At 44.6% G+C, this 27,233-nt stretch overlaps 1 protein-coding gene across 2 annotated transcripts in view; it reads right to left on the bottom strand.

Annotated features, from left to right (window-relative positions):
- The window catches only part of DMAP1 (DNA methyltransferase 1 associated protein 1), a 31,681-nt gene extending 4,448 nt beyond the window's left edge, over window positions 1-27,233 (bottom strand). The window contains exons 1-9 of one of the 2 annotated variants that reach the window (XM_066192694.1): window positions 27,195-27,233; window positions 26,667-26,822; window positions 23,974-24,065; window positions 23,379-23,574; window positions 18,890-19,048; window positions 17,593-17,760; window positions 16,453-16,638; window positions 13,538-13,609; window positions 1,361-1,433 (exon numbers count right to left, since the gene is read on the bottom strand). In XM_066192694.1, coding sequence (XP_066048791.1) covers window positions 1,361-1,433; window positions 13,538-13,609; window positions 16,453-16,638; window positions 17,593-17,760; window positions 18,890-19,048; window positions 23,379-23,574; window positions 23,974-24,065; window positions 26,667-26,768 — 1,048 coding nt within the window. In that variant the 5' untranslated portion in view covers window positions 26,769-26,822; window positions 27,195-27,233. Of the gene's footprint in view, window positions 1-1,360; window positions 1,434-13,537; window positions 13,610-16,452; window positions 16,639-17,592; window positions 17,761-18,889; window positions 19,049-23,378; window positions 23,575-23,973; window positions 24,066-26,666; window positions 27,060-27,194 lie in introns of those variants that run through there. The other variant, XM_066192695.1, reaches the window with a different exon arrangement.

The following is a 27,233-nucleotide window of genomic DNA, read 5'->3' as shown; positions in this document are numbered from 1 at the left end:
TAGCAGCAACTATCAGATCACCTCCCCACATCTTGCATTCTGCTGCACCCCACCATGCACATACACAGAGCCAGGAAGAGCTGCAAGTTCTGCAGAAGGAAAGGATGAAGCTTGCATGTTTGCCCTGATACACAGCAGTGGCCCCTGTCAGCAGGGCTGCCCACATGATCCCCTTCCTGTTGGCACTGTGTTCACCCCCACAAAACCCAGGTGTGGTTCTGAACTTTAAGGTACAGCAGGGCTGGAGCCCCAAGAGACCCTCAAGATATGTATGTTCTGTGAGGCAGGAGGGGGGAGTCAGGAACCCCTCCTCACCCTCATGGAAAGTGAGCTCCAAGAAGCACTCACATGCTTCCCCCAGGCTTCCCTAGCAAGCACAAACCGCAACTCCCTTAGTTCTACAGCAGAAAGAGGAAACCATCCTGGCTGAGCCACTTTCACCAGCCACAGGAGGCCTTCAGAATGGCACACTCTCTGAGACAACATATCGAGCCATAAACCCAAAAAACTAACAAGACCTAACAGAAGTCAGTGCTGGGAACAGGCTCAGTAATCTCTCGTAAATCATTAATAAGGTTTCTATTTTTTCTTTCTATTTTTCTCTTTTCCTACCTTTAAATATCTCTACCTTTAAATACCAGTGTGGGGGAAAGGGATCATCAGGTGCCTAATCAAGAGACACTGCATGCTGGGACCTGTAATACCTGCCAACTGTCCCCACTGCATGGAAAGCAGCTGCTGGCCATGGGCTGCACTTCTCCCCCTCTAGCCACGAGCAGGTATTGTACATGTTAAGTGAACCCTTCTTTCAGCTGCTAAGACACTCGAGTTCAAGAGTGAGGGATGTGTGTTTACTCGCCTTTCAGCAGAGATGCTCCAGATTTTCACACAGCATGCAACCTATAAAGGGGGGATGAACAGTCCCAGATGCATTTTGGACTTGCCACCGTGAGCAGTAAATTAAGAGGAAATGAAGCTTAAAAGCAAGACAGGGCAGCCCTGAACAATGCGTGTGCCGTGGTCACTAACACACTTAGAAGTACCTCTCCCGGCAAGGCTGAGATTTGCCTTCCTAATACTGTGCTGCCTCTCTTGATGGTTAAAAAGGCCCAAACAAGAGAGAAACAAAGGCTCTTTTAAAAGATTTTTCTACTGGGAGGGAAAAAAAAAAAACCCTATGCATCTTGTTCTGGCTTTTACCCTCTCTTTTTTTTAAAAAAACACATAAAATATTTTAAAAACCATTCACATACTGTTATTCAAGAAACTGGCTGTATTACTAGGGGAAAAAATAGCCCATCTCGAGAACAAAGGCTAGCTCTGTGTGTCTCTTTCTCTCTCGCGTGCCCCCTTTACTCACCTACTCCGAGTTCCATCAGCATCTGCTCCAGGGCTTTAATCTTCTTCTGTCCCACCGAGCTTGGCAGTTTCATCTGGAACACAAAGGTAACAGAGCCACACAGCTCAGAGATAGCCCTCACTCACAGCCGTCTAGTTCAAAAGGCAAGAGAGCTTTTCTTTTTATAGTGCAGGGGGAACAAAAAAAGAAAGGGAGAGAAAGGAAAATCAAGTGGTAAGAGAGGGAGACAGGGGCTGAAAGTTTTCAGACTAGGTCCGAGGGCAGGTATTGAAAAGCCCGGTCGTGAGGGCTTTTATTTTCTCTCTCGTGTGTGTGCAAGACACGCTGTTTTACAGTTTCCATGTGTCACTGAATTAACAACAAAAGTTCTTCTTGGCTTCAAACCCTCTCCTGCGGTGCCCAGCCCATCAAAGGGCTCATTTACACAGCGGCTAATGTGCAATGCTGCCCTACTTTATTCGCTTTAGCCGGCCTGATTAGACTCATGCGCTAACAGACTCACTTCTCCTTTTACCTGCTGAGCCCCAGACCTGTGGGATTCATTTACAGAGCAGGCTTTGTAACAAAGGGGAGAGACAGAGAGAGCACAGTTACTTGACTGGCGGAAGTGTGCACACACATTTACATCGGAGCTAAGGGGCTAGGTGAGAGAGGAAGCATCAGATGTGAGCTATGAAAGGGAATTGGAGCTGGCCAGGAGAGGAAGAATGCACACACTTAGCAGGGTCCTTCCTCTGCATTCATTTGGGCTCTAGCAGGAGTGCTAGCTGCTCAGACCAAGCATTTATTAGATTATCAGCAGCACAAATGCAGCTGGCACAGTATGGCAGGGAGAACAGGTTTCCAAGCCCTGCGGATATATCCAAGAAAAAAATGAAAGCACTCAGCTGTGCTAGAAGACGCACCAGGAAAGAAATGGTTCTCAACACTGCATTGTCAAACACCCTTCTGCACAGGCACAGGCTGCCCCTCCATATCTGACCCTGGAAAGGTGACCTCACATCTCAACCTGGGCATCCCAATCATCAACCCAAGCTGCCCGGCAGGCCACTGAGCAGGCAGGAGGCAAGAGCATCCTACTGCCATCCTGCACACACCACTTACTGACCAGGGGCCCAAACCTCAGCCAAACCTACCATGAGTCGGCAACATGGCTGGGAATGACCTGAAGGAAGAAACATTATTCACTCCACCTTAAAACTGGCCTCCCAGAAGAGCTCACTGGGAGGGCCTGTGGTCACCTTACTTCCCAAAAGCCACAGGCTGAAGCTGCCCAAAGCAGGCAGCCCAACAGCAGTCTCCCAGATTAGACCCATCATGTCCAGTGTTCACTGCCCCAACACAAAAATGCCAAGAGGCTCCATCTGGAACTTCCTGACTGCTCTGAATGCAGGAGCACTGTGTGCACATGCATCCCCAAACAGTGAGAGCTCTAACCTTAACTCAGCTATGGCTATGTCCCATCAGCTGCTCCACAGCACCAGTGTACAACCTCTGGGAAATCCTGCCTTCTCCATGACATCACTTCAGCCAAGAAACCAGAGTATGGATGCCATAAAGCACCCCAGGGGAATGAGCCTTTCACAGTATATGCTGAGAAGCACCAGGTCCAAGCATTAAAATATTTTTGACAGATATTAGCACCACAAGAAAGACTCCAACAAAGGACCAATAGGACTATCAGGGGAGGATTTCTAAAAAACCAGCCTGACCCAGAGAATCCAACAGGAGCACTAGAGAAAAAAAACAAAAAACACACCTTCATGCAAACAGCACAGGTAAGGACTATAGGATACCTCTGCCTTTTTTTTTTTTCACCCCAGCGTTCTTTGGCTTAGTGCTGGGGTTTCTGCACAGCAGTCAATTTCATACTTCTTTCCTCCTTGTAAAGAATCCAATTCTTTGCAGTTCACCACAAAATGATTGTTTTAGCAGAAGAAAGACTGTCAAAGCTATCATGTATTTGGATTTCAGTCAAGTCTTCAGCCCAGAGTCTCAATTTGAGCAGAACCTCACTTAAAAGAGGTTTTCCAAAGAGCTCTGCTGCACAGACTACCTGCACAGGCTCTGCTGAAAAGGACAGGGTAGAGCCCTAAGATAAGGCAGCCCAGAGCACTGGGACAGGGTATGTTCTGTTTATGTGATGGGTGCCATGCTGCAGCTAGCAGCAGCAGCAGGATGCCAAGGAAGAAAAGGTCACTTTGCACAGCTCATGTGAATACTGAGCAGTTAGTCTAGAGGATCAGGATCCCTGAAAGCAAGAGGATTCAGCCCAAACAATTGTTCCACGACATGAAGAATCGTACAGAACGTTTAAATGGGTGACATACCCAGCTCTGCCTCAGCTTGGGGACATATGGGCTGACCTAGTCAGAAGGTACCACCCTGAACTTGGGGGACACAATGAGCTCAACATCTCCCTGCTGAACAGCCTGTGGACACACAATACTTGTGTGACTATTACAGCCCTGAAAGTCTGTCTTCACCCCTGCCCCAACACCAGACATCAAAGTCTTTTTCAGCCAAAGGCAGGATTCCCTTCTTTTAATTTCCCTTCTGGCAAAAGCATGCTGGGCACCAAGCCCAGTGGTCAGGAACAAAGGACAGGAAAAGTTCATCCCTGGCTAGGCTAGGTAGACAGACAGGAGGTCTTGGTTTGTTGGTTAGAGAAGCACAAGCTTTCCTCCTGGGAGGCCTCCACTAGCTCAAGCAAGTACTGGCACTGCAAACAACATGGCAAAGCCTTCATCTGTGATGTTGTGCACATGTGGATCATGTTCCACAGGAGTCTGGTCTTCACTGACACTCTTGAAGATTAGAGGATGGAGCAGGGAGAGGCAGGACAAATTAATTTAACTTCAAAGAAAGGAAGACTAGAGATGCTGAGGAAGAGTGGGACTGTGAGTTTAGTTTAAAACCACATCAATTAAGCTTCCTTTTAATTCAGGCAGGAGGATCTGGCCTGCAAACAGGAAGGCTTCATTGGTTTCTCAAAGCAAGAGTATATTTTAATTTTACCATCATTAAGAAAATGTTATGATTTATGTGGCTGCTGTCAGACTAATATCTTTAGAATTTAGCTGGCTAAGCCAATTCATCTCTAAGACTGATGAAGGCTGATTGCTCTCTATGCAAAATGTATTAAAACTAAATGAGCAGTCTATTACTCAAACGCTGCTGATAATCTGTTAGCCAAGGTCCGTTAGTTGGGCTGCCTTGTTGCAAGAGAGAAGTCTTCATGCTCTGTACAGCTCTGATAAGACCAAGCTTACTTCAGGAAGCCCTTCTTTGTTTTGGTCTTTCAAGCAGGTATCCAGAGAAGCAGCACAGTGCTGGAAGTGGTGCTCACCTGCCCCTCATTCCCAAAGAATTAGGCAGTCTGCAGGACCCACAAGTCCCAGCCAGCAGCCCAGAGAAGAGCTCTCTGGCTCATGATGTCTGCACTGGGATGTGTGGTTTCTGTGGGCCATATCTATGCACTAATGAAAACACCCCTTCAGACAACGTTACTGCTGACAGCACAGCTCCTGGGATGTTCTTGGTGTTGTCATGGATGGAGGCCTCCACAGGGGCTGAGGAAAATTATGTTCCTCGGAGAACTCCAGTGAGCAACCACAGCTCCCGAGGTGAATGGCATTTGCCCTTTTCTTTCCTTCTTCATAGTAGACTATTATTGTTATTTATTATCTTTAAAGTCCCCATATAATAATAATACCTGGGAAACAGATTGCTCCCGTCAGAAAACTGATTAGCTGGGATTTTTGAGGTTACTATATTTTGGATGCTCTTCTCCTTTGACAGCCTCTCCCTACAGCCCTCTTTGCAACAGCAGCCTGTGCTTATAATTACACCAACATCACTTTTGATTTAAGGACTGTAATCCTTTGTCCTTGCTATAAACAACCTGCACTAAACACATGAACTGTGTGTACCAAGAGAAAAATAAAGAGCTACAGAAAATTGTAAGGCAACACCACAAAGCCACAGTACCAGAGCCTGCCTATGAAGAGAGAAGCCTGGGATACACAGCCTCTGCTGGAATGCACTTGGTCTGGGAGGCATGGAATACAGGGCACTGACCGGCCCTGCTCTCCCCTGAAGGAGGAAGACATTGCTCCAGAGTTGGGTCATGCAGTTTAAAAAGATCAGATCAGAGCACTCACCAAACCTTCACAGCAAGGGCTGGGACTGGGGTGGACCCTCTGCAGTTCAATTTCTGTACAGGATCTCACCGTGGAGTACCCTTGAGGTTTTACATGATACAGAGGTTTTATTTAATGTTCGAGGCATTCCGCCAACAAAACCCTGCTAATTCACACTAATGACTAGGAGACCTACTGCAAATTAATTGCTAATTGGCAAAATTCATTAAATGAACAAACAGGATAAAAAATAACTGAAGATATAGCCTCCCCAAACAGACTTGGTTCATTTATTTTTGTGTGCCATTCAGTTTTCATGATTTATGCTAATACTTTTAAGCATAGTTGTAAATGTATTTGAATCTATTTTAGTAGAGTAATGAAGTCTAAGTAATAGCAGAGCTTGCAACACAGTCCTGTTATGTCTCACAGCATCACCACCTGGTAAGTAGAGACTGTCATGGGGATCTGCAGTAGGAATGGAAGAGGTTTGCAGGATCTACAGATTCAGTCAGGGTCCTTGGGTGACTGTATGTGTGGGGTCATCTTAAATGTCCTGCTCTCTATTCATCACTTCCTTCATAAATGCTCCTTTTCTGATGCTCCCAACTTCCCACTCCTCCCCAAAAAATCTTCTTTTGTGCTGAAACCTTTTGTTTGGTCTATCACCAAACTACAAGGTTTATAATATTAATCCGTGGTTATTTGAATATTTCATATGTACCGTCCCTGATGCTGCACTTCATTTTAGTTCAATTTTAAGGTAAGCTTCTCCTTAAAATCAGCCGCCCCCAACCCTAAATAATATAACTGTCCTAAAAACATTAGTCCTACAATCTCCATACTTTTGACTGTGTCTGTACAGCTGTAAACTGTGATTTTTGTGCACCAGCACCAGTATTGTTCAGCTTTATAATACAGCTCACTGACATTGAAAACCACCTTCCTTGTGGATTTCAGCAGCAAGAAAACTTTCTCATTAGGCACTTTCTTCATGGATATCTTTAGAGTACTGAATGGTTTAGTGGATTTCCAGGAAGAAGTGCTAAAGTTTCAGATGAATAATGTTTTTTGCATTTTCTGCCTGAAGGTCAAACATTCCTGGGCTGCATGGCTCTACTCTGCAGGAGCAGAGAGCCTCCATTCCTGTACAGTTTTAAGACTCAAGGAAGGAAAGAACCATATTAAGTACTTTAGTCTGGAATTTGAAAAATCTCTGCTGAAAAATTCAGTTTTAGATATGAACTTCCACATTTATGAAATTCTGAAGTGCTCCACTGCATGGAACTGAGGTGCTGCCGTGGAAGGTGGATGGGCAAGTACGAAGGATATATGCAAAAACTAGAAAACTGTGAAATTGCACAGGTATTCTCTGTCTCAGTGAACATACACGCTTCCCTCTGCCCCAGCTTACAGCTATGGACTGTGTCTTCTGTCGGTGCCTGCTGATCTGCCACATTAAGATTTTGCACAGGTGAAAATAAGGGGTAAGACCACTATGCCATCTCTCCTATGCTATGTAGGACATTAAACACAGCCATCTCTCTGGAGTGGCACATTACCATCAACTTGCTCCATCAGTGAGGCTTAGTGCTAAATAAACCAATCTTTTAAAAAGAAAACATTTCTATAGTAACGTATGTAAATGGTTATTTAAGGGATTTTTGGACTGTGGTTAGACATACCTCACCAATTCCCAAATCAGTTGTGCAAAACTATCAATTCTGTACTTGCATCCTCCTAGTAAATTAAATCAGTTTTACAGGAATATACCTAGTGAAGGCTTTGTCAAGATGAGGGAGGCCAACAGATACCAGAGAGGCGCAGCACACCTAGGCATATGGCAAAGAAGCAGCTCACTGATCCTATAAACATTAATGCCTCATTATTCACCTGTAATGCTGATTCAAGGGGTAAAGCTAAGATTTCCTGAAAGAACCAAAGTCCTGGGGCATCAAGGTCTCAGCATGAAGGGTTTTCACCAGTGCAGGCAAAAGGGTCTTCAAGGCTTTTATACTCTCCCACTCTTTCTCCCCTAGAAAGGGGGTACAGATTGCTTTGAACTGGCACAAGTGGCCTTAAATTAGGGCTACTTGGAATCCACACAATGATGACTGAGAACCTTGAAAACACCAGCTTTCTCCCCACTTGACACACAGGCTATGATAAGAAACAAGACACCTGAGAAGACAAGAGGAACTCCCACCTTGCCAGGACTGCCTGCCATTTTGAAGATGCACATCCTCTGGCAAGCAGTATTATCAGCTGCTTACCAATCCTGAGATTCCTTGTCCTTAAATTCCTTTTGCTTTAAAAATAGTGCAAGCCTATAAAACAAATGCAAAAGGACTACAGAAAGTGTTTGTGTAGAAAAAAATAAGAAAATACATGATGCAGAAGAAAGAACTGCACAGACATTTTTACTGGGGGGTATTTTATGCTAAAAGCACATTACCAGAATGACACTACAGTAGTTTGCTTTAAGCAGATCTGCAGATTCCCAGATAGTCCTAACCCTGCCTCTCACTACAGGCATGGAGACCAAGCTGAGACCTGTAGAGGTGGCTGTAGAAAATGGAAATGGCTGCAGCCTCTGAGCTGCATCTGACAGAAACCAATCAAGAGCACAGCAGTGAGTGCTGTGATTGCAGGGAGGGCCCTAAGTCAGGCCACAGGAGGGGGAATTCCAAGGACACTCTACCACAGTACAAGAACATTATGTAAACTTCCAGATCAGACACAGGAAAGTGTAGCAACACATGCATCTAGTCTTGAATTGATGTTGCTTTTCTCTTAAATAATTTAACTGAATCTCCACTTACACAAATACAAACAACCACAGTGACTAATTACAGTCCAATCATTATATTGGTTACACTAATGAAAGAAAAAAGTGATATATATGGAGCTCTGCACATGTTACACACAATAAAACTGGCTGATGGATGACACCCAAGCCTGTGTCACTATGGGCACACAAAGGTAGTAAAAAGCTTCTCAAATCCAGGACTGACAAAGATCCCTGAGGCCTCATACTGCATGGACAGTGTTTGGTACGGGATGATTCAACTAAGCAGCAACATGGAGTGTCCTTTCCAGAACTGCAATTTCTTTTAGAGATCCTGTTCCTGCACCAGAGTGATCCCACTCCTGTACCCAGAGTGCTGTCCTTATACCTGAGAACCTACTAAGGCTTTGGTCCAGATGCTCTCCCACATCAGTGACCTCCACAAAAAAAGGTGATGGATGCATTTGCTTTCAGCAATTTAACATTAAGTGTCTTTTGGTTTAGCTAAAAACAAGAATGGAGGAAAAAAACATGTTGGATTCACCTTCTCTAGTTCATTCAAGATTTTGTATCCTTTGCAGCTCTCTTTAAAAATAAATACACTAATATTTTCATCTTATTTCATTCTCTACAGACAGGAGTTTGATTAGGAAATGCACCAGCACTCTCTTGGCCCTAATTAAAGGGCATGTAATACAACAAATAGATGGCAATGCCACAACATGAATTCGATCCAGCCTGCATCATTTCTTCATAAGTTTTATTCACAGAAATGAGAGAACTACTTCCTTTCCACACCTCTGTCAGACTCCCCATGGAAATTACTCCCAGCCACTCTCTTGTAGAGTACAAAACATACAACCTCACTAATGAAAAATTGCTAGCAGAAACAACAAGCACATCTCAGCTAACTAATCCATGGGATGTTCAGACCTGGAAACATAAACTTTCCCCACCTAATAAGGGTGTCCTGATCTCCATGAGATTGATGTCAGAACGCCTTGGAGTGCAATCAATACAAAGCAAATAAATAATTAATTGTTTCAAGTAATTAAATTTATCAAATCCAAATAAGAATAACTGGTATTTTATGGAACTGCTTCCAAAAGCTGAACCTCTGAAGGGACAGTATTGATCACAGAGGACAGACAGATGTGTCACATGTTCACTGCCAATGAGGTCTGGGTTTGCATTAATGATAGGGAAGGAACAGAGCCAGCAGCCTCCAATGCAGGGTAAACAGAAAGCATGCTTGGCCATTTAATTATTGGTCAGATCAAATACAGAGGATAAACATGTCTAAACACACACATACAAACCCATCTTCCTCCAGAAATATCATTCACCTTGGACTTTCAGGAAGCACTTAGTTCTCACTCCAAGAAAAAGAAAAAAAATGGAAGAACTCACACATATGCTTTCCTTACACAACCACAGTAAATTCTTATTCATTAATCAGTGCTAAAAAAGTGCTCAGAAGACTAGTAAATATTTAAAAGCTGGTGAGTGTGAATATTTGAATCAGTGGGTACTAAAGCTCTACTTGTAATTTTCCTTCCTTTACTTCTTTCTTAATTTGTTCAACTGGCAAATTGTCTACAAGATCCCAGTGTAAGCAGATGGAATCAGATTGCTTGCTGGAAGCCTTTTCTGAGGGGAGGAGGCCAGCTTTGAATGACTAAGCTGGAGCATCCGTCAGTCCTTTCTGCAGACTGAGAATTCTACAAACATCTTTTCATCACAGGGTTTTGTTTTGTTTCCAGATGAGACACCACTCAATCAATTCTATTCCAGTTCCTTTGCTTTCAAACCCATGACAAAAGACCAAGGACACAGACATACACCTCAACATGCAGGAGTGGGTACAAACATCCACCCTTTTCCATGCATCGCCCTCCTTCTTAAAAGCACTGCTGCAACAATTCAGCAGCATTACCAAAATCGTTAGCTAAAATCCACAGACAGGGCTGAGAGAGAAGAACAGCTTAAAACACTGCAAAGATGTTAAGTATGGCAAAGTCAAGTGCTCTGAACACAATAAAGGTTAAATTTAAAAGAAAGCTTAACATAACATGGTACAGAAACACTGTGGTGAAATCAGAACAAACTCAGTTCTGACCTACTGAAGCAACATCATGCCCAGATCACAAACATGTGGTTACTGTTGGTTTGTCTGGATCCTGGAAAAGATCCAAGTCCAACAGCTCCTATTTTCCTTTCCTTCAGGCAGATCTGCAGCAAAGCATTCCTTCCTCATAGCTCCCTGCTTTCCCTTTAGTCTTTTCTTCACTTTTCCCTGTTCAAATTCCCTACACATCTCTCTCTTCCTCTGTCTCTTTGGCTGTCTGACCTCCCAACTGAGCAGAGCTGGTATAACAGGAAGTTTTCCGGAAGTAATGCCTAGGATTAATAATACACTTCTGATGTTATTTTCATAACACAGTTTTACTAACATCAAATGCAAAGGTCTAAAATTCTTTTCAAAAAACTCTTGGAAGGCTCACCCCTTTCCAAACACTGCCTCCTGTTTCAGTGGCACCAAGGCAATACACTGCCTTGAATTAAGAGGAAGCTTTTCATAATGCCCAGCCTCCCACTGCCTCAGAGAAACTTGCAGTCTGTGCTGTCAGGAGGCAGAGGGAAATCCCATGCAGAGCAAGGGCATGGGGGCTGTGGCCTTCTTTGCCTGTGGCCACAGTCCCATGGAGAACAATGGGAGACTGAGGCCAGTCTGATAGAAGGCAGCTTGTCGAAGTCACTGCAGAAGATTACTCTTCAGCGTCTGCTGAAGGAGAAACTTTCAGTTATGAAGAATAATGGCTGTAAGTGACCATTAATCCTCACAGGGGGAAAAAAAAACCAGTCTTCAAATTCAGCCTGTCCATAAGATCGTATAAGCTGTAACGACAGGGGGAATTTGAAGAGCCATGGCTATTGTCATAAAAACTACTGGGAACAAATTAAGTTGAATACGGATTCCTAACTTTTTCTTCAAGGACTCATTTCTATAAATTAATTTAACTCAGATTCCAGAGTAATTGTAAATCCTCAGGGAAAAAAAAGCCTCTAATCAAAGAATAAGTGCTATTATCCTGGGGATGATATGGTACATTTTTCACACATGACAGAGGTTGAGCCCTGATCTCACTGCAAAATCCAACTTCACCTAACCACGAAGGCGTAAAGCACGGTAGCAAAGTGTAAAATAAAGGAGGACAACAGAAGCCTTTAGGTGAGGAGCTCTTAAGGTCTTCAGGCAAAAGAACTTACTGCAGGACAGCACAAGCTTTTAGAAATCATTTTTCAGTGTGCTAAGAGCAAAACATCTTATGCTGGATGTTGCCAGAGTATGAATTTCCAACACTTCATTCCAATTCCTCACTTAGTCCTAGTCAGCCTCCACCCTGATCAATTCCACATCACTGGAGTTCAGAGGGTTTGCCATATAAATCCCACAAGTAAAATAATTTGGATTAGCATGGACTGTCAACTCCATAACATTTGGCACTTCAGCACCTCTTACCAGTTCAAAAGGCTTGTACTGACCTCATGTAATTAATTCTCCCCATCATGCATCTGTGAAGCAAGTGAGTCTAATAGCTCCTGCTTTAAAAACAGGGAAGGCTCAGATAAGGAAGCCAGGTGACTGGCTAAAAGCCACAAACGAATTCATTTTTCTGGGTTAGAAGTTTCACATTTCCAAACAGCAAAGTGTTGTTTTTTCACCTAGATCAGTGATGAATTAACTTTTTAATTCACAAACCACTGGTGACTCTAAGAACAGCATTTATCTGCTTAAAAATTTCAAGAAGAACACAGAAAGTTGCTCTAGGTCACTCCAGGAGCTTGGATACTGCAGGCTAAAAGTTGCTGAATCAGATTGCCATGGCTCAGCTTAGCACTGCATCTTGTGAGCATTAAAGGGAACAGATAAAAGCATGTAGCACCCATTTTCATGAAGGCTGGGATTTGAATTGCCTGTTTGGTGCACAAAAAGGCTGCTGGCTTTGCCAGATGGTTCCACCACTAATTCGTTACTGCTCAGCTTCTCTTCCAGCAGGGGTAAAAAAAACAGAAAGATCAACCATTACTTATTAGTTTTCAAAATCCAAATCAATCTCCATAAATTACTCTATTTATCTTAGTGCCGGAGAACACATCTGCCACATCTCAATAAATCTCAACACTTGCACTGCAGTCTTGCTTGTCTCTAGACTGTGATTTCCTCAAGGCTGCAGCCCCTCTCTCAAACAGGTATCCTGCAGATGGTGGCACTGATACACTGAAGGGGCCACTCAGTGACCCTGCTGAGGCATCCCACCTCTAACACACACATGCACCAGTACATCAAAGCAGCATTATCCCAAACACGTTCCTATTACCAGCCAGCGAGATCTGAAACCATTCTGATTTCAAAAGAACATTCCATAAAAACAGTCTTTTAAATTTACTATGCCAAGTGAGGACGCCAGGCAAGGAATGTACTTCTCCAACTTTGCTATAATAAAGCAGTTAAAAATCATGGTATTTTGGCTAGGAAAAAAGCAGAAAGTACTTGTATGTGCACACAGGACTTTGCCATCAAAACTTCTCTGAAAATATACAATTGACCAAGCAGGTTTAAGTTACTTGATATCCCAAAACCTGTGGCTAAGAGGCAGGTGTCAAGTCTTGCTAATATAAGAAAGCAATACAAAACCAGCAAGTTTTATACTCAGGAGTATCTCTGCAACAGACTGAACAGAGGGGCTTTTCCAGAAAAAATGTCTTCTAAGATAATGTAAATAGAAAAGCTAAAAATTCTGTGTCTCAGGTTTTTTTTTTTTGAAGACAAAACCTGAACATCCAGTTCTTAATCATCTTAACTAGATGATTTTTAAGGTCCTTTCCAGCCTAAACCACTCCAAAAGAACCTCTCAGCTATTAACACACGTGCTCCAAAGGGCCCATTAGTTCTGGCTGTGAGCCCTATTTGGACTGGACAGCTCCATTTGGTTCTGTTACAGGTCTAATAGCAGAGCAGAAACACGACTGACAAACACCAGCAAGTTCAGGTGCCTCTGCAAGGCAATGGGTTGCCTTCCACAGAGCCAGCATTCCAGGTTTCTGAGTCTCCACATTTATGGGATTCCTTTCTTATTTTAGAGGCAAGAACTTGACTTTCTTTAACTATAAAAGGATGAGGAGAGAGCCAGGCAAAGTGAAAGACATTAACAGAGGTCCCATGGGAACAGGACAAGAGCCTACCCTCTGGCTCCGCAGCGTGACACCTGCAGATTTGAAGTCAGGAAACTTGATGCCAGCAGTCTCAGGAACAGCCTGGAAGAGATCGAAACAGGATGTGTTGACGAAGGAAACACAAGATTTCATACAGAGACTGTCTGAAGGGGAAACACTATTTCCTATGACAGAGAACCACCTGCCACGGCCACATGCCAGAGCTGAGGCAAGAGGAAAATCCCAGGCAATGGGGTTCAGTGGGAAAATCCCAAGCAATTCATTAAGAAAAATACTCCAGTTCAAGGCATCTTTGGAAAGCTCAAACATTTTTGGTCAGTTGCCTTAAATGCACAGCTCTGCACAGAGGCTTACATCCACACCCACACAGAAACCCTGACCCTACATGGCATTCATATATATTTGCACAGTATCATCCTTATCCAACTTAGACCAGTTTCACTGATCAAAACAGCCCAGGACATCCCTAAATCTTGCCTTTTGACTGTAAACTGTCTAAGGAATGAGCCGAGAAACCTCTGATCTGTACAGACATAAGCCAACTAATGAGGATGCAAGGACTGCCCCCTCCCAGGGAGGCCTGCTGTTCATACACGTTTTGCCATTTGTCCACTCATTAGACAGTTTTCTTTCTTACTTCATATTTTAAGCACAGCATTAAAATGCATCAAACTTCCAATGCTTCTGCTGCTAACTGTAGAGCACATAGTTGCATTTCAACAAAACAGAAAAAAATAAATGCAATCCCTTATAAATCTATGCTGATGAGCAAAGCAAAAAGCAAGCAGACTTTCAAACTATTAAACCAGGCTATCTGTGCACGGAATGGTTTGGGGTCCCCTGAATGGGTCAGCAATACTTGTGATTCATGCTAAGAATAACCACAACCTCTGTGAAACACGTGCAGAAGTGCATTTTTCCAAAACTAAGTCACTTCAATGCCGTTTGGAGAGGGCATTTGCCTTGCTGCTCCCAGATTTCTCTGCAGAGAGGCTCTCAAGCTTGCTCTTTCTTTGTTCCAGACACGGCTGAGACAGTCAGGGCTGCCCCAAGATCATAAGAGATGCTGAAGGACTGTGACTCAATTTCTCAAGTTCCCTGCCAATAACTCTCACATCCCTATCACTGTCTCGAGGTCTTAGTCTTGAGGTGGCACCCTGCAAACCACTCTGCATGGCCAGGCATTAAGAATATTTCAGTTATCTGTTGTCTGTCCAATGAATAGAGGACCTGGGAAAAGATTCCTAAACATGATCATGAAGGAAAAAGAATTCTCTAACTACCAACAGGGCTAATGAACTCATAGAGATCACTTTGATCTTTGGTAGGATATAGCCTCCCTGCTTGCATTATTAGAGACAAATAAGGCTGCAATCAAAACCCAATATTCTCTGCTGCCTTTGAATGAAGGCAGCTTCCGAACTCCCCAAACTCTGTCCCTCAGCCTGTTGCTGAACACCCTGACACAAGCAGTGTGGGGAAATCAGCATCGTTGCCTCAGCCAAGCCAACTCTGACTTGCATTCAGCAATAAGCAATTAAATGGGTTCTTTTGCCTCATGTGCCTGTACAGCCTGTACATGCTGTAAACGCTTCAACCTCAATTGACTCTTTGCTAAATGATTTTCCTTTGTTGAAATGATGCTGATGCAGCTCCCGATTCAAATTCTTAGTTAAATGCAATTTTTTTCTTAACGTTTCCTGGCTATAGTTGGTAATTGACTCCTAATGGACCCTGTCATGGTTGAAATGATGCTAGTGCAACAACAGAAACTGCTTCTCTGCCCACCCTGGTGTGCCTATGCACTACACGCCTGCACACGAGCCCCAGCCAGTATTTAGGGGTGGACTCCCTCAGCTTGGCACCCTCAGCATCTTTCCAGCCCCATTCTCTAGCCCTCTTTTTTTCATTACCATCAATGACAAACTGCGTTCTTTACAGGGAGATATGCCAGCCATGGCTGAGCTTTACCAGAACAACCCTTAAGGGAATTCAAGGTGCCCAGTGATATTATACTCATCACACAGCAGGGACGCACATGGAACATGACATACCAAAAGAGTGTTTTGAGGAAGTGGTGGCCATTAGGCACACTTCAAGCAATAACTGTCTAGAATTCACTGCTTCTCCCCCCTCTCTGTACAGAATCTTTTGGAAAAAAATGACACAAGTGCTCTCTGTGCACGAGGTGGAGGGACAGGAATTCCCAGGGACTCACTGGAAACATCTGAGATTTTTTTAACAGCCCTTTCCTACTGAAGGTGCTGAATTTAGATCAGTCCATGCTGTCCTCCTCTTTCCAGAAAGGGAAACTGAGGTAGCATCAAATGTGAACTGAAAGCTGTGTTCTGGGCTCCTTAGACTGCAGCTCAGCTCATGAAGAAATAGCAATAGCTCCCAGAATACAAGAGTCCCACAGAAGGGCTGCTCTGATCACAGTTAAAGACCAGGAGAGGCACATGCATGGACCCTGGGGAGATGCTGCTGAGATCCAGGAGCTGGGGAGGAAAGGAAAATATAAACTAGACAAAGAAGGCAGGTGAAAGACAGTGTGTTTGTGGGCCAACCCTACACAGCAGTAACAGAATATATTTGGAAGAAGCAGGGATACGCTTCTCCCTGCCATGATGCATGAATGGTTGGCATCATTTCACCCCTTTTCTCAGGCAGGGAAAGAGAAACAAGACTTAAACTAGAATTTTTCAAATGGGGGAGAGACTGAGAGCACATTAGGGGACTCTGACAATGGCTGCCTTACACCAATCTGCCATCCAACGACATAACCAAAAAACATCTGCCAGAAGGCAGCCAGCAGTTACTCCTCCCACCCAAAAAGAGTCTGACCCCCATAGGACTGTTGCAGAAAACATGCTATCCAGCCAGAGTAAAGGGCAAAGGGGAAAAAAAGAGAGAGAAATGTTTACAGGCTTCTCTGTCTCCTTCTTCTGTGGCAGCTTCTTCTTGGGAGCCTTGCGCTCAGCACGCCTCTGCTCAGTGGTGGTGTCAGCAGCCGTGATGAGCTTCTGCAGGTCTTGGGTTCTCTTTTCTCTCTCTTTCTTCCTGGTTTCAATTTTGCGGAGCTCCTGGATGAGGTATTCTTCTTCTGCCACCTGCAGACCAGAGCATGTCAAGGCAGTCAGAGAGCAGAGGAGGCCTGGCAAGGCAAGGGAGCCATCTACCGATAACAGCCCTGCCCTGGGCCAGCCCAGGAATGATTTTATGCTCCTGTCTAACTTCTCGGATTTGTAGAGCATGTTACACTCCATAACCTTACCCTGCACCCACGGCAATGCCACTCTACAATCTGGCACGTACTGTATCAAGACATTTACGATGCACCCTTCAACAATCCATAAATCACTAATCCCATCTTCCAGAGACCAAAAGCACAAATAGAGGGGTTAAAAAGCCCAAATATACTGTAGTTGCAAATAGAGTGTTGTGAACAGCTGTTTCCCCTCCCCAGACAAGACATAGCATATAGAACCCAGAGCAGCTATGCCTAGTACTGACACCTGTCAATGGGGGGAAGAAGCAGAGTAAGTCACGTATGAACTTATCCTTGGAGGGGACTAACTGCAAAGGATGATCTCCCCCAGCCTATGAAGAACACACTTTCTTAATCTCGGAACTGTAGGACCATTACATAGCTTCAACGCAGAGAAGAACTAAGCATGTAGATTTAGTCGTTGATGTTTTCTGGAAAGACTTTTTACTCTCAAATAAATAATTCTCTCTCCATGAGACTTTGATACTCATAATGGCTTTGAGAATTTGCTTCTATCAGAGGACTAATACAGTCAATGTCACTGAGAAAGTACTGGCAGTTACCAGAGACCATTACTCTGCTCATGGAAGCCTTTCTCCAGGATAGGCAGATTTCTCAATGACTGTTCTTTTAAACTCCTTAAAGGGACATTAACCTAACAACGAAAGATGTACTCAGATGTTGCATTTTTCTTGCCCAGCCCTTCTTTACCTTTCCCACCCTCTGGCCTGCATCATACACCTACTGATTCCACTTATCAATCTTCTGGAGACGTGATGCTCTCTCCCCAAGTTACCTGCTCTGGTGTCCTATTGTAAAGCCTTTCCAGCTGTTCCTTCCTTCGTCTCTCATGGCCAGCATCAAAGACTGGGATTTTTAGGTCTGTGCCCGGAGCTGCACGAATGTTTGCCAGCTTGGCACAAATGTGGTAATACCGTTCCTTCAGGTCCTCCACTGACCTTTTCTGTGGAAGACATCACAGGAGGACAACATTATGGAAGAACTAAGCAAAACCTTGTGCAGTAGCCACCTAAGGACCACTGGCTGAAGGATGTGACATACAGTGCAAGACACAGTGCCTGGGAGGAAGGCCAGCAGGGACCCTTGCAGGTGCCAGGGCAACGACAGGGAAGGAGGAATTTCTGAGTGAGCTGCATGAATTAACTGTCACGGGTTCACAGCTACTGCTTTAAAAACACCCACCAAAAGATCCAGCAGTGCTGAGGGTTTAGAGACAATACAGCAGTGAAGCATCTCAAAGATAAAAGGATGCAAGGAAGAGCTAGGAGGAAAAAGCCTGTGAGCAGGAAGCTGCAACAAATGTGCAGGTCCCCGAGTTGCTCCAGACAACGGTCATTCAAGTCACAACCAAGGTTGCATCAATTCACTGGCCATGATTTCAGGAAGTCTGAGCTGTGTTCCATTAACCCAAGTACAAAAGAAGTTTGGGCTGCTCAGCTGGGCGTACTCTTGTTATTTTACTTTGTTACATGCTCTTCATGTGAGCAATTCAGAGGATAACAAAAACAGCATCTGGAGCTGTCCTGTAGATGTCACATAATTCCCTGCATCACCAGGAGACATGGAACCAGTATAGGAGATGGCAATCACGACGCCAGGCTGCAATTTCAGGCTGCTGATGGTCCCTGTTTCACAGCAGAGATGATGGAAACCTGCACCATGTCAGACCACAAGTCAGGATCAGCACCAGGGCAAAGTCCCAGCCCACAGGGTTCACTGGCAGACCCTTCTCCAAGGGCTTAGACTGAAATCCAAAACACCCAGCCTGCTCAAATAAACTCCCCAGCTGCCTTATCTTCAAGAAACAACAGGCTGTTCTCCCAGCAGGTGCAAACCTTCTAACTTTCTAATAAAACACAACAGGGAACGAGAACAAGTCACAGTGGATTTAATTACAAACAAAGCAAGCAGCAATGCCTTTTGCTGGAAATTCAATACTCCTTCCTGCCAATAATTCATTATTTTCCCCTAATTAAGTTGATATAAAGGGTAATTTGGTCTTTCAAGTGCAGAAAACCCTGCACATGCCATAGCAGCAGGTTGCTAGCAGCAACTTGTGCCCCAGGACTCACCTTGAACTGCTGGTGATCGTAGCGGTCATGAATGACCACGAAGCGCAGATCAAAGCGCCGAGCCAGGTCAAAGAGATGGTCTGTCTCGGCTTTGGTCCACGCATCGTCATGGAGATACATCTGGTACTCCTGCTCCGAGTAGACAGGAACCTGCACTGTCTGTGGAGGGAAGAGAAAGCCATGGTAGCTCTCCTGCAGCACTGCCCTCCTCACTGCCAAGATACCTGAGCACAGCACTGACCAGGAGGGGCTGCCAGGACCCTGAGCAATGAGTCCTGACAGGAAGCATGATGAGCAGGCAGAGGACTTGATATACTTGATATGAAGCAATGTGTGATCCCAAGGCCATAATGTGACATTCAGGGAAGCCTACCAGGAACTACTGCCTAGGAGGCTGAAATCTATTTCAGATAGCTGACACAGGCAGAGGTCAGCAACCCACATCCTGACTATGGGTTTCAAAATTTCAGGCTAACATGACAGTGAAACCAAGGTTCAGCCAGCCTCCCTGCATTCCTCCCATACAGCAAAACCAATACCGTGGCACAAAGTGCTGTGACAGTTGACTCTTTACTTGGGTTGGGACATGCTCACTTGTACAGGAAGAACAGGAAAGGCAAGGAGCAATAATGCCCAGCCTTTAGCACACCTTCTGCTTTGATACTCAAACTACTTCTTTCATGTTTGGTGCAGACAGTATCATGAAGATCTGAAAGACTGTGTAGTGTACAACTGAAGGCCATAAACTCGGCAAATAACTTTGTCCCTCCCTTCCCCAGAGATCTTTTCCCCAGCAGAACAACAGAGCCAAATGACAGTCCAACTCTCACAGTGTTCCAGGTGTCTAAAAGACCAAGCCCACACTACTGTCCCCAGCCTGGAACAGCTCTGCAAGGGTTGTATCCACAACACAAGTGTCACATGACTACTAAAGAAACAGCAAAAATACTTACTGTATTAGGGAAAATTCTAGCATGTGGTAAAGCAAAAATGTAAATAAGCCTGTGCTTTCCTCCCTTTTTCCCCTTTACCCCCTTCTTCCTGCAGCAAAACTTTGCTCAGCCTGAGGAGGTCCTGCCTTCAGAAGAAAACTGTGTGTATCAAGCAGCAGATGTGTTTCAACACCTTTGTGGTTTTGTGTCCTGTCATCAGAGAAGTCATCCTCATGAACTCCGTATAGCTTGGAGGAGAATTTCTGAGCTTCCAAATAACAGCTTCTTTAGGTCTACTGCCCTTTCTCTATCACTTAGACACAGAAAATCTAAGGTGAAGCAGATCTCTTGGGGATGCACTGAACCTCAACCTTCAAGTACAATTTCCACTGGGAGCAAAGCCATCTTACCAGACACTGTAAGAATGTCCCATGCACATCATGAAACAAAATAATTTCTAGAGGAGCACACACACATGAGAAGAGCCAGCAGGGCCCCCTGCAGTGGATGGAAGGGAAGGTGGCAGAAGCCTCATCAGACAAGAGAATGCAACAAGGAGCAAAGACATTTCCAAAACACTTCCTCACTCCCCATTCATGGCTGCTCAGGTGAGAACCACTGAGAAATCAGAAGGTGGGAGCAGACGGAAAGCTTGAGCCAACCACAGGCTGACTGTACATTCAAATGCAACATAACCATGAAAAGGCAAATATGACCCCCTGAGAGGGATCTGCAGCAGAAACTGGCAGTGTTTCAACTGCACAACATGAGTACTGGCAGGAATACCAACTACAACACTACTGATCCCTGGTCAGGAAAGAGGTACTGAAATGAAACAAGCACAGAGACGAGCATGAGTAATGGGGTGGTGAGCTTGTCTTCCCACAGCAGACTGAAAGAGAATGCAGCCTAGCAAAGGAAGTCTGAAAGAGAATCTGACTGCAGGCTTCAAGTATGCTAGATGAAATGAAAGGTATACTCATGGGAAGAAAAGAACAACTGAAATAAGAACAAAGAAACTGACTTGCAAAGAAATGCCAATTTAACATGGAAAATTTAACCTGAAAATGAAATGGAGCAAAGACAGTCTAGTAGAGCTTCCCAAGGAAGCACAGGGGCAGGAAAAGCCAAGTGCTTTTCAAAAGGAACTTGATCAATTTATGAAAGGGACTGGATTGTGGCAGGACCTGAAAGAGCCAAGAAGAGGATTCAATGGCCCAGAAAACCTCTCAGTCCACATTTCACACTATAAACTCACAAAGCTATGAGTATAAAATTAGCTGAAACTGCTCAGGATCCTGGAGCCACAAGACAGTTCTGTGAAAACTTCAGCACAATGCCTAAGAGAGGTGAAAATACAAACCGAACAGTAAAAATTACAAGAGAAATAGAGAAAAACAGCCCACAGAAATCCACCATGCCCTCGTAAGTGGAACACTCACTCCTTGTCCACCCATTTCAAAGGAAAGGATATTTGAGAACAAGGGAGTGCACAGGAGAGCATGTCACATTACAGAAAACACAGTACACAGCAAGGACAATTTACTGCATCATGTAACACAAGATCTCAGAGGGACTAAACCTCAAAGCAGCAGTTTGAAATGAGCAGAAGAAAGCACCTTTGCACACCACAGAAAATTAACCTGAAGAACTCATTAGCATGGGTTACTCACAAAGCAGCTTTCTGCCTGGAGTGCACCTAGCAAGAATTATTAAACACAAATTTCAAACTAAGAAATCCTTAAGCCAAGGACCACCAGAAGGTAGAAAAATATGTATCTGCCCCATTCTCATACTCTTTCACTAAGCCTCTACTGATGGTAACCAAAACAAAAAAAACCAGTATTGGCTGAGAGAGGGCTTTGCTCTAACACCAGCAAAGCAGCTTTTATACTCCTATTTCACACCCTGAAACAAAGCTCAGTGTACCTGGTGAAACCCAAGTTCACATTTTGGATCTCACAACAAAGAGGAGGGAATTGTACTGGAGACTGGAAACACAGAGAAAAGGGAAAGCAACTGAGTAGTGACCCAGGAGTTTGGTTAAAGAGCTTGAGTGACCAACAGGACAGACTACATAGGAAAACAGGCTCATGACAAGGGGAGAGAAAGATTCAGGCAGAGATATCAAGTATGTGAGAAGAAACCCACGAAAGAGTCTGGAAAAGTAAGTCAATTTCCTCTGATAAAGCAAATATCTGAAAAATTCTTCATCAGTGCCTTCAACTTTCTCAACTACAGCACCACAAGGATAACAACTTGCTTCTGATACTATGTAATTGTGCATTTGCAGATGGCAGAGGGCTGTACCACTAATCTAAAGGTTACAGCCCTGCTGAAGGCTCTTCTGTCTGTCAGGTCACAGTACCTGATAAAGTTAAGGAAACAAGAATCATATCATTAAAACACCCATATGTAATGTGTGGCCCCCTCTGATAAACTCAGTTGAACTCAGCCAAAACCAGTTCCAGCAGTAGAGTCTTAGAGACAATTAGCCTCAAAAAGTTTCACTCAGACAGCTAGGTAGGTGCCTCGACTAAGTGAGTCATACTTCAGACTTCCACCCCAGACATCAGAGAAGAGATACCACAGGAGGCTCTTACCAATGTCCCAGCTAGAGGAAAAGCATCAGTCAGAGCTTGAGCCTTCTAACATATAAGGTCAACCAACCACTTAACTCTGCAGGAAGCCAAGCTTTGTTAGAGCTGATGCTCTGTGGGTTACAAACTTAAAATATTGTATACGGTTACACACAAGCAGAGCTTTTGTGGAATCATGTTAGCACATGGTTTTTTCACTCTTTCAGATTTGCATCATGAAGGGAGTTAAATTACATTATGTTAGCACCCTAACACCGCTCCTTCCTAACTTTGGAGGTCCTGACTTTGAAGTATAAATCTTGATGTAGTTTTCTTTGTGCATACACATGAAAGGCCCAGGCACTCAAAGCAGATACATCTGGGACAAAAGACAGCAGGAGATTACAACAACACATTGTGACAATTTAATGTAAGACGCAAAGAACAGGGGACTGCACCACACTGATACCACAAGAGCAATTTCAGAGGGAACGCAAAGTAATTCAGCAACTGTGCTGGAATCTGGCCAAGAGGTTGCAAGCCACCTTTTTGGCCACGAAGCTCAAGCGATTTTTTTCATACTGAGCAAAATAACAAGACTTAGGACTTTTATGTCTCACTCAGAATAGAATACCTTTTACTACCCTGAGCTTGTAATCAGGGGGAGGATGCTGGTCAGGAACAGAGGTAGATATCACGAGTCCTCCTCACCAAATCCATGACTGCACACCTGAAACACTGGGGTCTCTAGCAACCTCTGACCACATACAAAGCCCACTTCACCCAAGTGATTTGGAGACATCAGTCCATGGCCACACGGCTGCAGGTCATGCTGCAACTCAAAATGCAATTACCAAATCTAACTCAGCCTTGACTTGCTGAAACAATCAACTTCCCGTCTGGACAGCCAAGAAACTGACTGAAGGGTATTTTCCAGCTGCTATTTATATGCTTTTGTTTGAAAGTGCTCCCACTTACTTTATTAAATCTGGCAAAAGGGTAATCCTTCCCTTCCTCTGCTGCTCTCCTCCAGTGGTAGAACATGGCTCCGTCTTTCCTCGCTGGGTTGGTGAAAGGCATCCACTTCCAAGGCCGGACTTTTTTGGAGCCCAGTTTTGCTTTGACTGTTCGATAACCCTGAGTTGTATCACTTGGCAGCAGCGGAGGTGCATCCCTGTGGTGGAGAAAAGTGCTGGTGATGAGAAGCAAGGAGCATCCCAAGACAAACCCAAAGAGATTCCAGGCTCAGAACTCTTTTTGCAGATATAAAACTAAGGTGCTATTCCCAGTTGAGATTAAGAAAGAACTAGCTACAAAGGGTAAGAGCACTCGTTTGTCTGCATTAGACTATTTTGCCTGTATCTAATTGATTTCCTATATCAAGCAAACCCCTCAAATTTAGAAGACAGAAAACAGACACTGTCCATGACTAAGAGAAGGGCACAAGCATAGGCCGAGCACAAACGGGAATCAATCTGGGAAGAGAGACTGACCCTGGTTTCAAGAGGATGCTGCCCTGCCACCAAAGGCCCAGGCCACCCCACAACCTGCACAGATGACCACGTGCTCTTACTTTTTGTCAGAATAGAGAAGTGCATAAACTTCTCGGTGCATTCCTTCTGGCCTCTTAAATGTCAATGTCTCTGAAGATTTCTTGGATTTTTTCTGAAACAAAAGAATTGCACTTTAGATTCAGAAATACAAACTCCTGAAGGAACATTAAAGCTGTATAACTTGGTGCCCAGTGATGGTTTTTACTTTTATCTGGTTTTAGACACCTTGAATTTCTCCAGGAAAGTGCCTGTTCCTGGTGGAAGACACTGGCAGACAAAATGTACCCACTTTCAGTGATAGGGCTCACCAGTACCCACATTTGCTCTTGCTGATAACCCACTTAAATTCCAAGCCGAACATCTGGCTGTAGATTGCAGGGGCCGGTGGACTAAGTCTTTTCTTACTAGGCAAGCAATGTCCTCCCTCAGAGGTATTAACACATTTAAATAAGTGATTCTCTACTTTTTGAGAACAGAGTAAAAAATGTCTTCCCAGTTTTTTACAGTTTTTGTCACTCTGTTCTTCCTTAGCTTCAGTCTTTACTATCTGTGATCACACCCTTGCAGAAGCCCCTTGGCAAAACCCCCAGTATCACCTCCAGTCCCAGCTCTGCTCTCCCATTTACACAGCAAACAATTTTTTGACAGTTTCCTCATAAAAGGAACTCAGTGTACACAACTCAACCTGGCCCCTAAACCCTTAACAGAATTGATGCTCTCTAAGACATGGTCCAACTCACACCCATATACAAGCTTATCAGTAATCAACTCTGTCAGGTGATGGGGTTTGGATTCAGATAGGTACAGTAACAGCCACACTAAGAAGTTACACTTTATTTAAGAGGGAAAAGTTTACTGAGCATTTGGTCTAACTGTACCATCTTTATAACTACTATCCCAGTCACTACTATTACATACTTGCTTACCATATCACTACCAAATTTTAAACCAGAATATTTTTCAGTAGTAAAACTAACACTGCACCATAAATTGTGTTAAATCCATACAGTCACCTTTATCAAGCAAATTCAAGATTCCACTGAAAAAATAAGTCCCTGTCGTCTTGGACTACAATTACTTTCCATAAAACTTCACGACAGACATGCATTATATCAGCACCTTTTCATCCCTAATCAAACACCTTTCTCCTAGTGTGTCCATCACTTTGCCCAGGAGCAATGTAAGGCCAACCAAGGCAGTTACCTGCAGGTCACCACACACCCTGTATGAACACAGGCTTCTGGAATTCCCCCAAAGTTCCCAGATTTATTAAAAGTTAATATCAGCAGGCCAGAGATCAGCTCAGCCAGCTCTTTTAGGAGTTGAGAACAAATCACTTGGTCGTGCTGATTTAAATGTTTTTATGCCTAGTAATTTTTATTTTAACATTCTCAGTCACTAATGGACTGGAAAGTACTTCATGGTTCTCTTGTGATTTCAAGACATCAATCTGTTTCTTTTCTAATTGAGAACAGATCTATTTCCTGAGTGAGCACTGTTATTAGCAACTTTGCACTCTCCATGTGATAACAGCTCACACCTTTGGTTTGGCTTAGTTTCTGTACTTTGTAGAAATTCAGAATGCTTCATTCAAGTGGCCTCCTGCACCTCTCCCAAACCTTTTCACTGCACCTCCCCTTCCCCTCTCTTCCCATTACAGTAAACTTGAGGAGAAAACCATCTTGGTCCCTGCCCCAAAAACAGCCAGCATCCAGTTCTCCTTTGGCTCTCTGCTGCCTAACACACAAACACATTTAAATCAAAGAACTCCCAGCTCCAGGCACTCAGTGGCAACACTGCAGGCTGAATCCAGCCAACAGGATGCTCACCAGACACTGCTGACCAACACAGCTGATAACTGGGAATTTTAACATTTCAGCTTTTAAATGACTGAAATTCTCTGGTTTTCCATTACACCAATCACACTGTGTGTCCTAGCAAGGCAGTGAAATCACAGTGCTTCTCTTCACAGACACACATTTCAGTGGAGGCAAACAATGACAGCTAGGAAGTGCTTTTAGGGATGGGGTGGTTTTGTATGTTTAGTTTTGGCTTGATTTTTTTTTTCCCAAATACATAAGCTTTACTTCAAATCAGACCATCTCTGTACCAGACAGCTCCCTGGGCTCACTTCAAAGCGCCTCCACATCTCATAACTACTCCTAAACTGACCTTGCCAATACCTTGCAAAACATGGGACACCCACGACCTTGCCCAAATTTAAAATACAGAAGACAACACAAAACTGTGGCTCATTACTACACAGAATGCAGCACATCATGTCACACATCCTTAAGAGAGCCTTACTAACTTGCCACATTCCTGCAGGCAATGCATCCCAGTTGTCCCAAACCCCAGCCACAAACCTTCCCCACACAAGTTGGAAGACTTCTGTCATTCAGTCAAGTCAGACAATATTTTCTTTCTTCTAAAACAAGACTGTGTTATATTATTTCTATTTGCTTTGGGGCTAGATACTTCAAAAAAGGAGAATTTTAGAGACAGCTGCGAATGTCCTGGGGCCTGGTCCAGCTCAGCAGGACACCGCTTACACAGCTCCAGCTTAAATCCCACCCAGGTGCCATGGCACAGGTAACTAAGAAGGCACATGCTTTATTCCATCTTTCCTTCCAATATTCACCCCAACCACCACATGCAAGGTCAGCGAGTGCCTAGCAATCACGCAGCAGCCCCTCAGGGCACTACAGTTCACCTTATCCGAGTTGATGATGTCCTTTTTGTTGATGGTGCCCGTGTTCTCTGACTCCACACCTCCCAGCTCCAGGATGTCCCGTACATCTGCCCCGGTCGCCATGTCTCCGCCTGCCCTCTGGCCTTCTCTGCGCCGTCCTGGCCGACCCCTCCAGCTCTGGGAGGGCGGGAAACCGGGGGCCGGGGGTTAACTCCCGCGGGGCTATCCCGGACTCATACAAACACGCGTAGGTGCGTGCGTATACACATACACACACGTATATCTGCACACACACACGCGTATACATGCACACGCACACTCACACACTTATATCTACATAGACACACACCCCCCTCGGCCGCCTCCCATCCCCCCGCCAGGCCCAACAACGGGGCCTTGCACCCGGCGGGTCCCGGGGGTTCCGCACGCCGCGCCCGCAGCCCGCGGCCCCGCGGGGGGATCCCGGGAGGCCCGCGGGAGGGCGTGCGGGACGCGGCGCTCCCCGCGCGGCCGCGGCCGCCCCGCTCCGAGCGGGACCCGCGCACCCACCGGCGCCGGCTCCGCGGCCACCGGGACGTGCGGCACATA

Source organism: Chamaea fasciata, unplaced genomic scaffold (assembly GCF_029207755.1).
Source record: "Chamaea fasciata isolate MVZ Bird 193981 ecotype frontalis unplaced genomic scaffold, bChaFas1.0.hap1 SCAF_10, whole genome shotgun sequence".
NCBI classification, from domain to species: Eukaryota; Metazoa; Chordata; class Aves; order Passeriformes; family Sylviidae; genus Chamaea; species Chamaea fasciata.
This window is presented reverse-complemented; position numbering and strand designations above follow the sequence as displayed.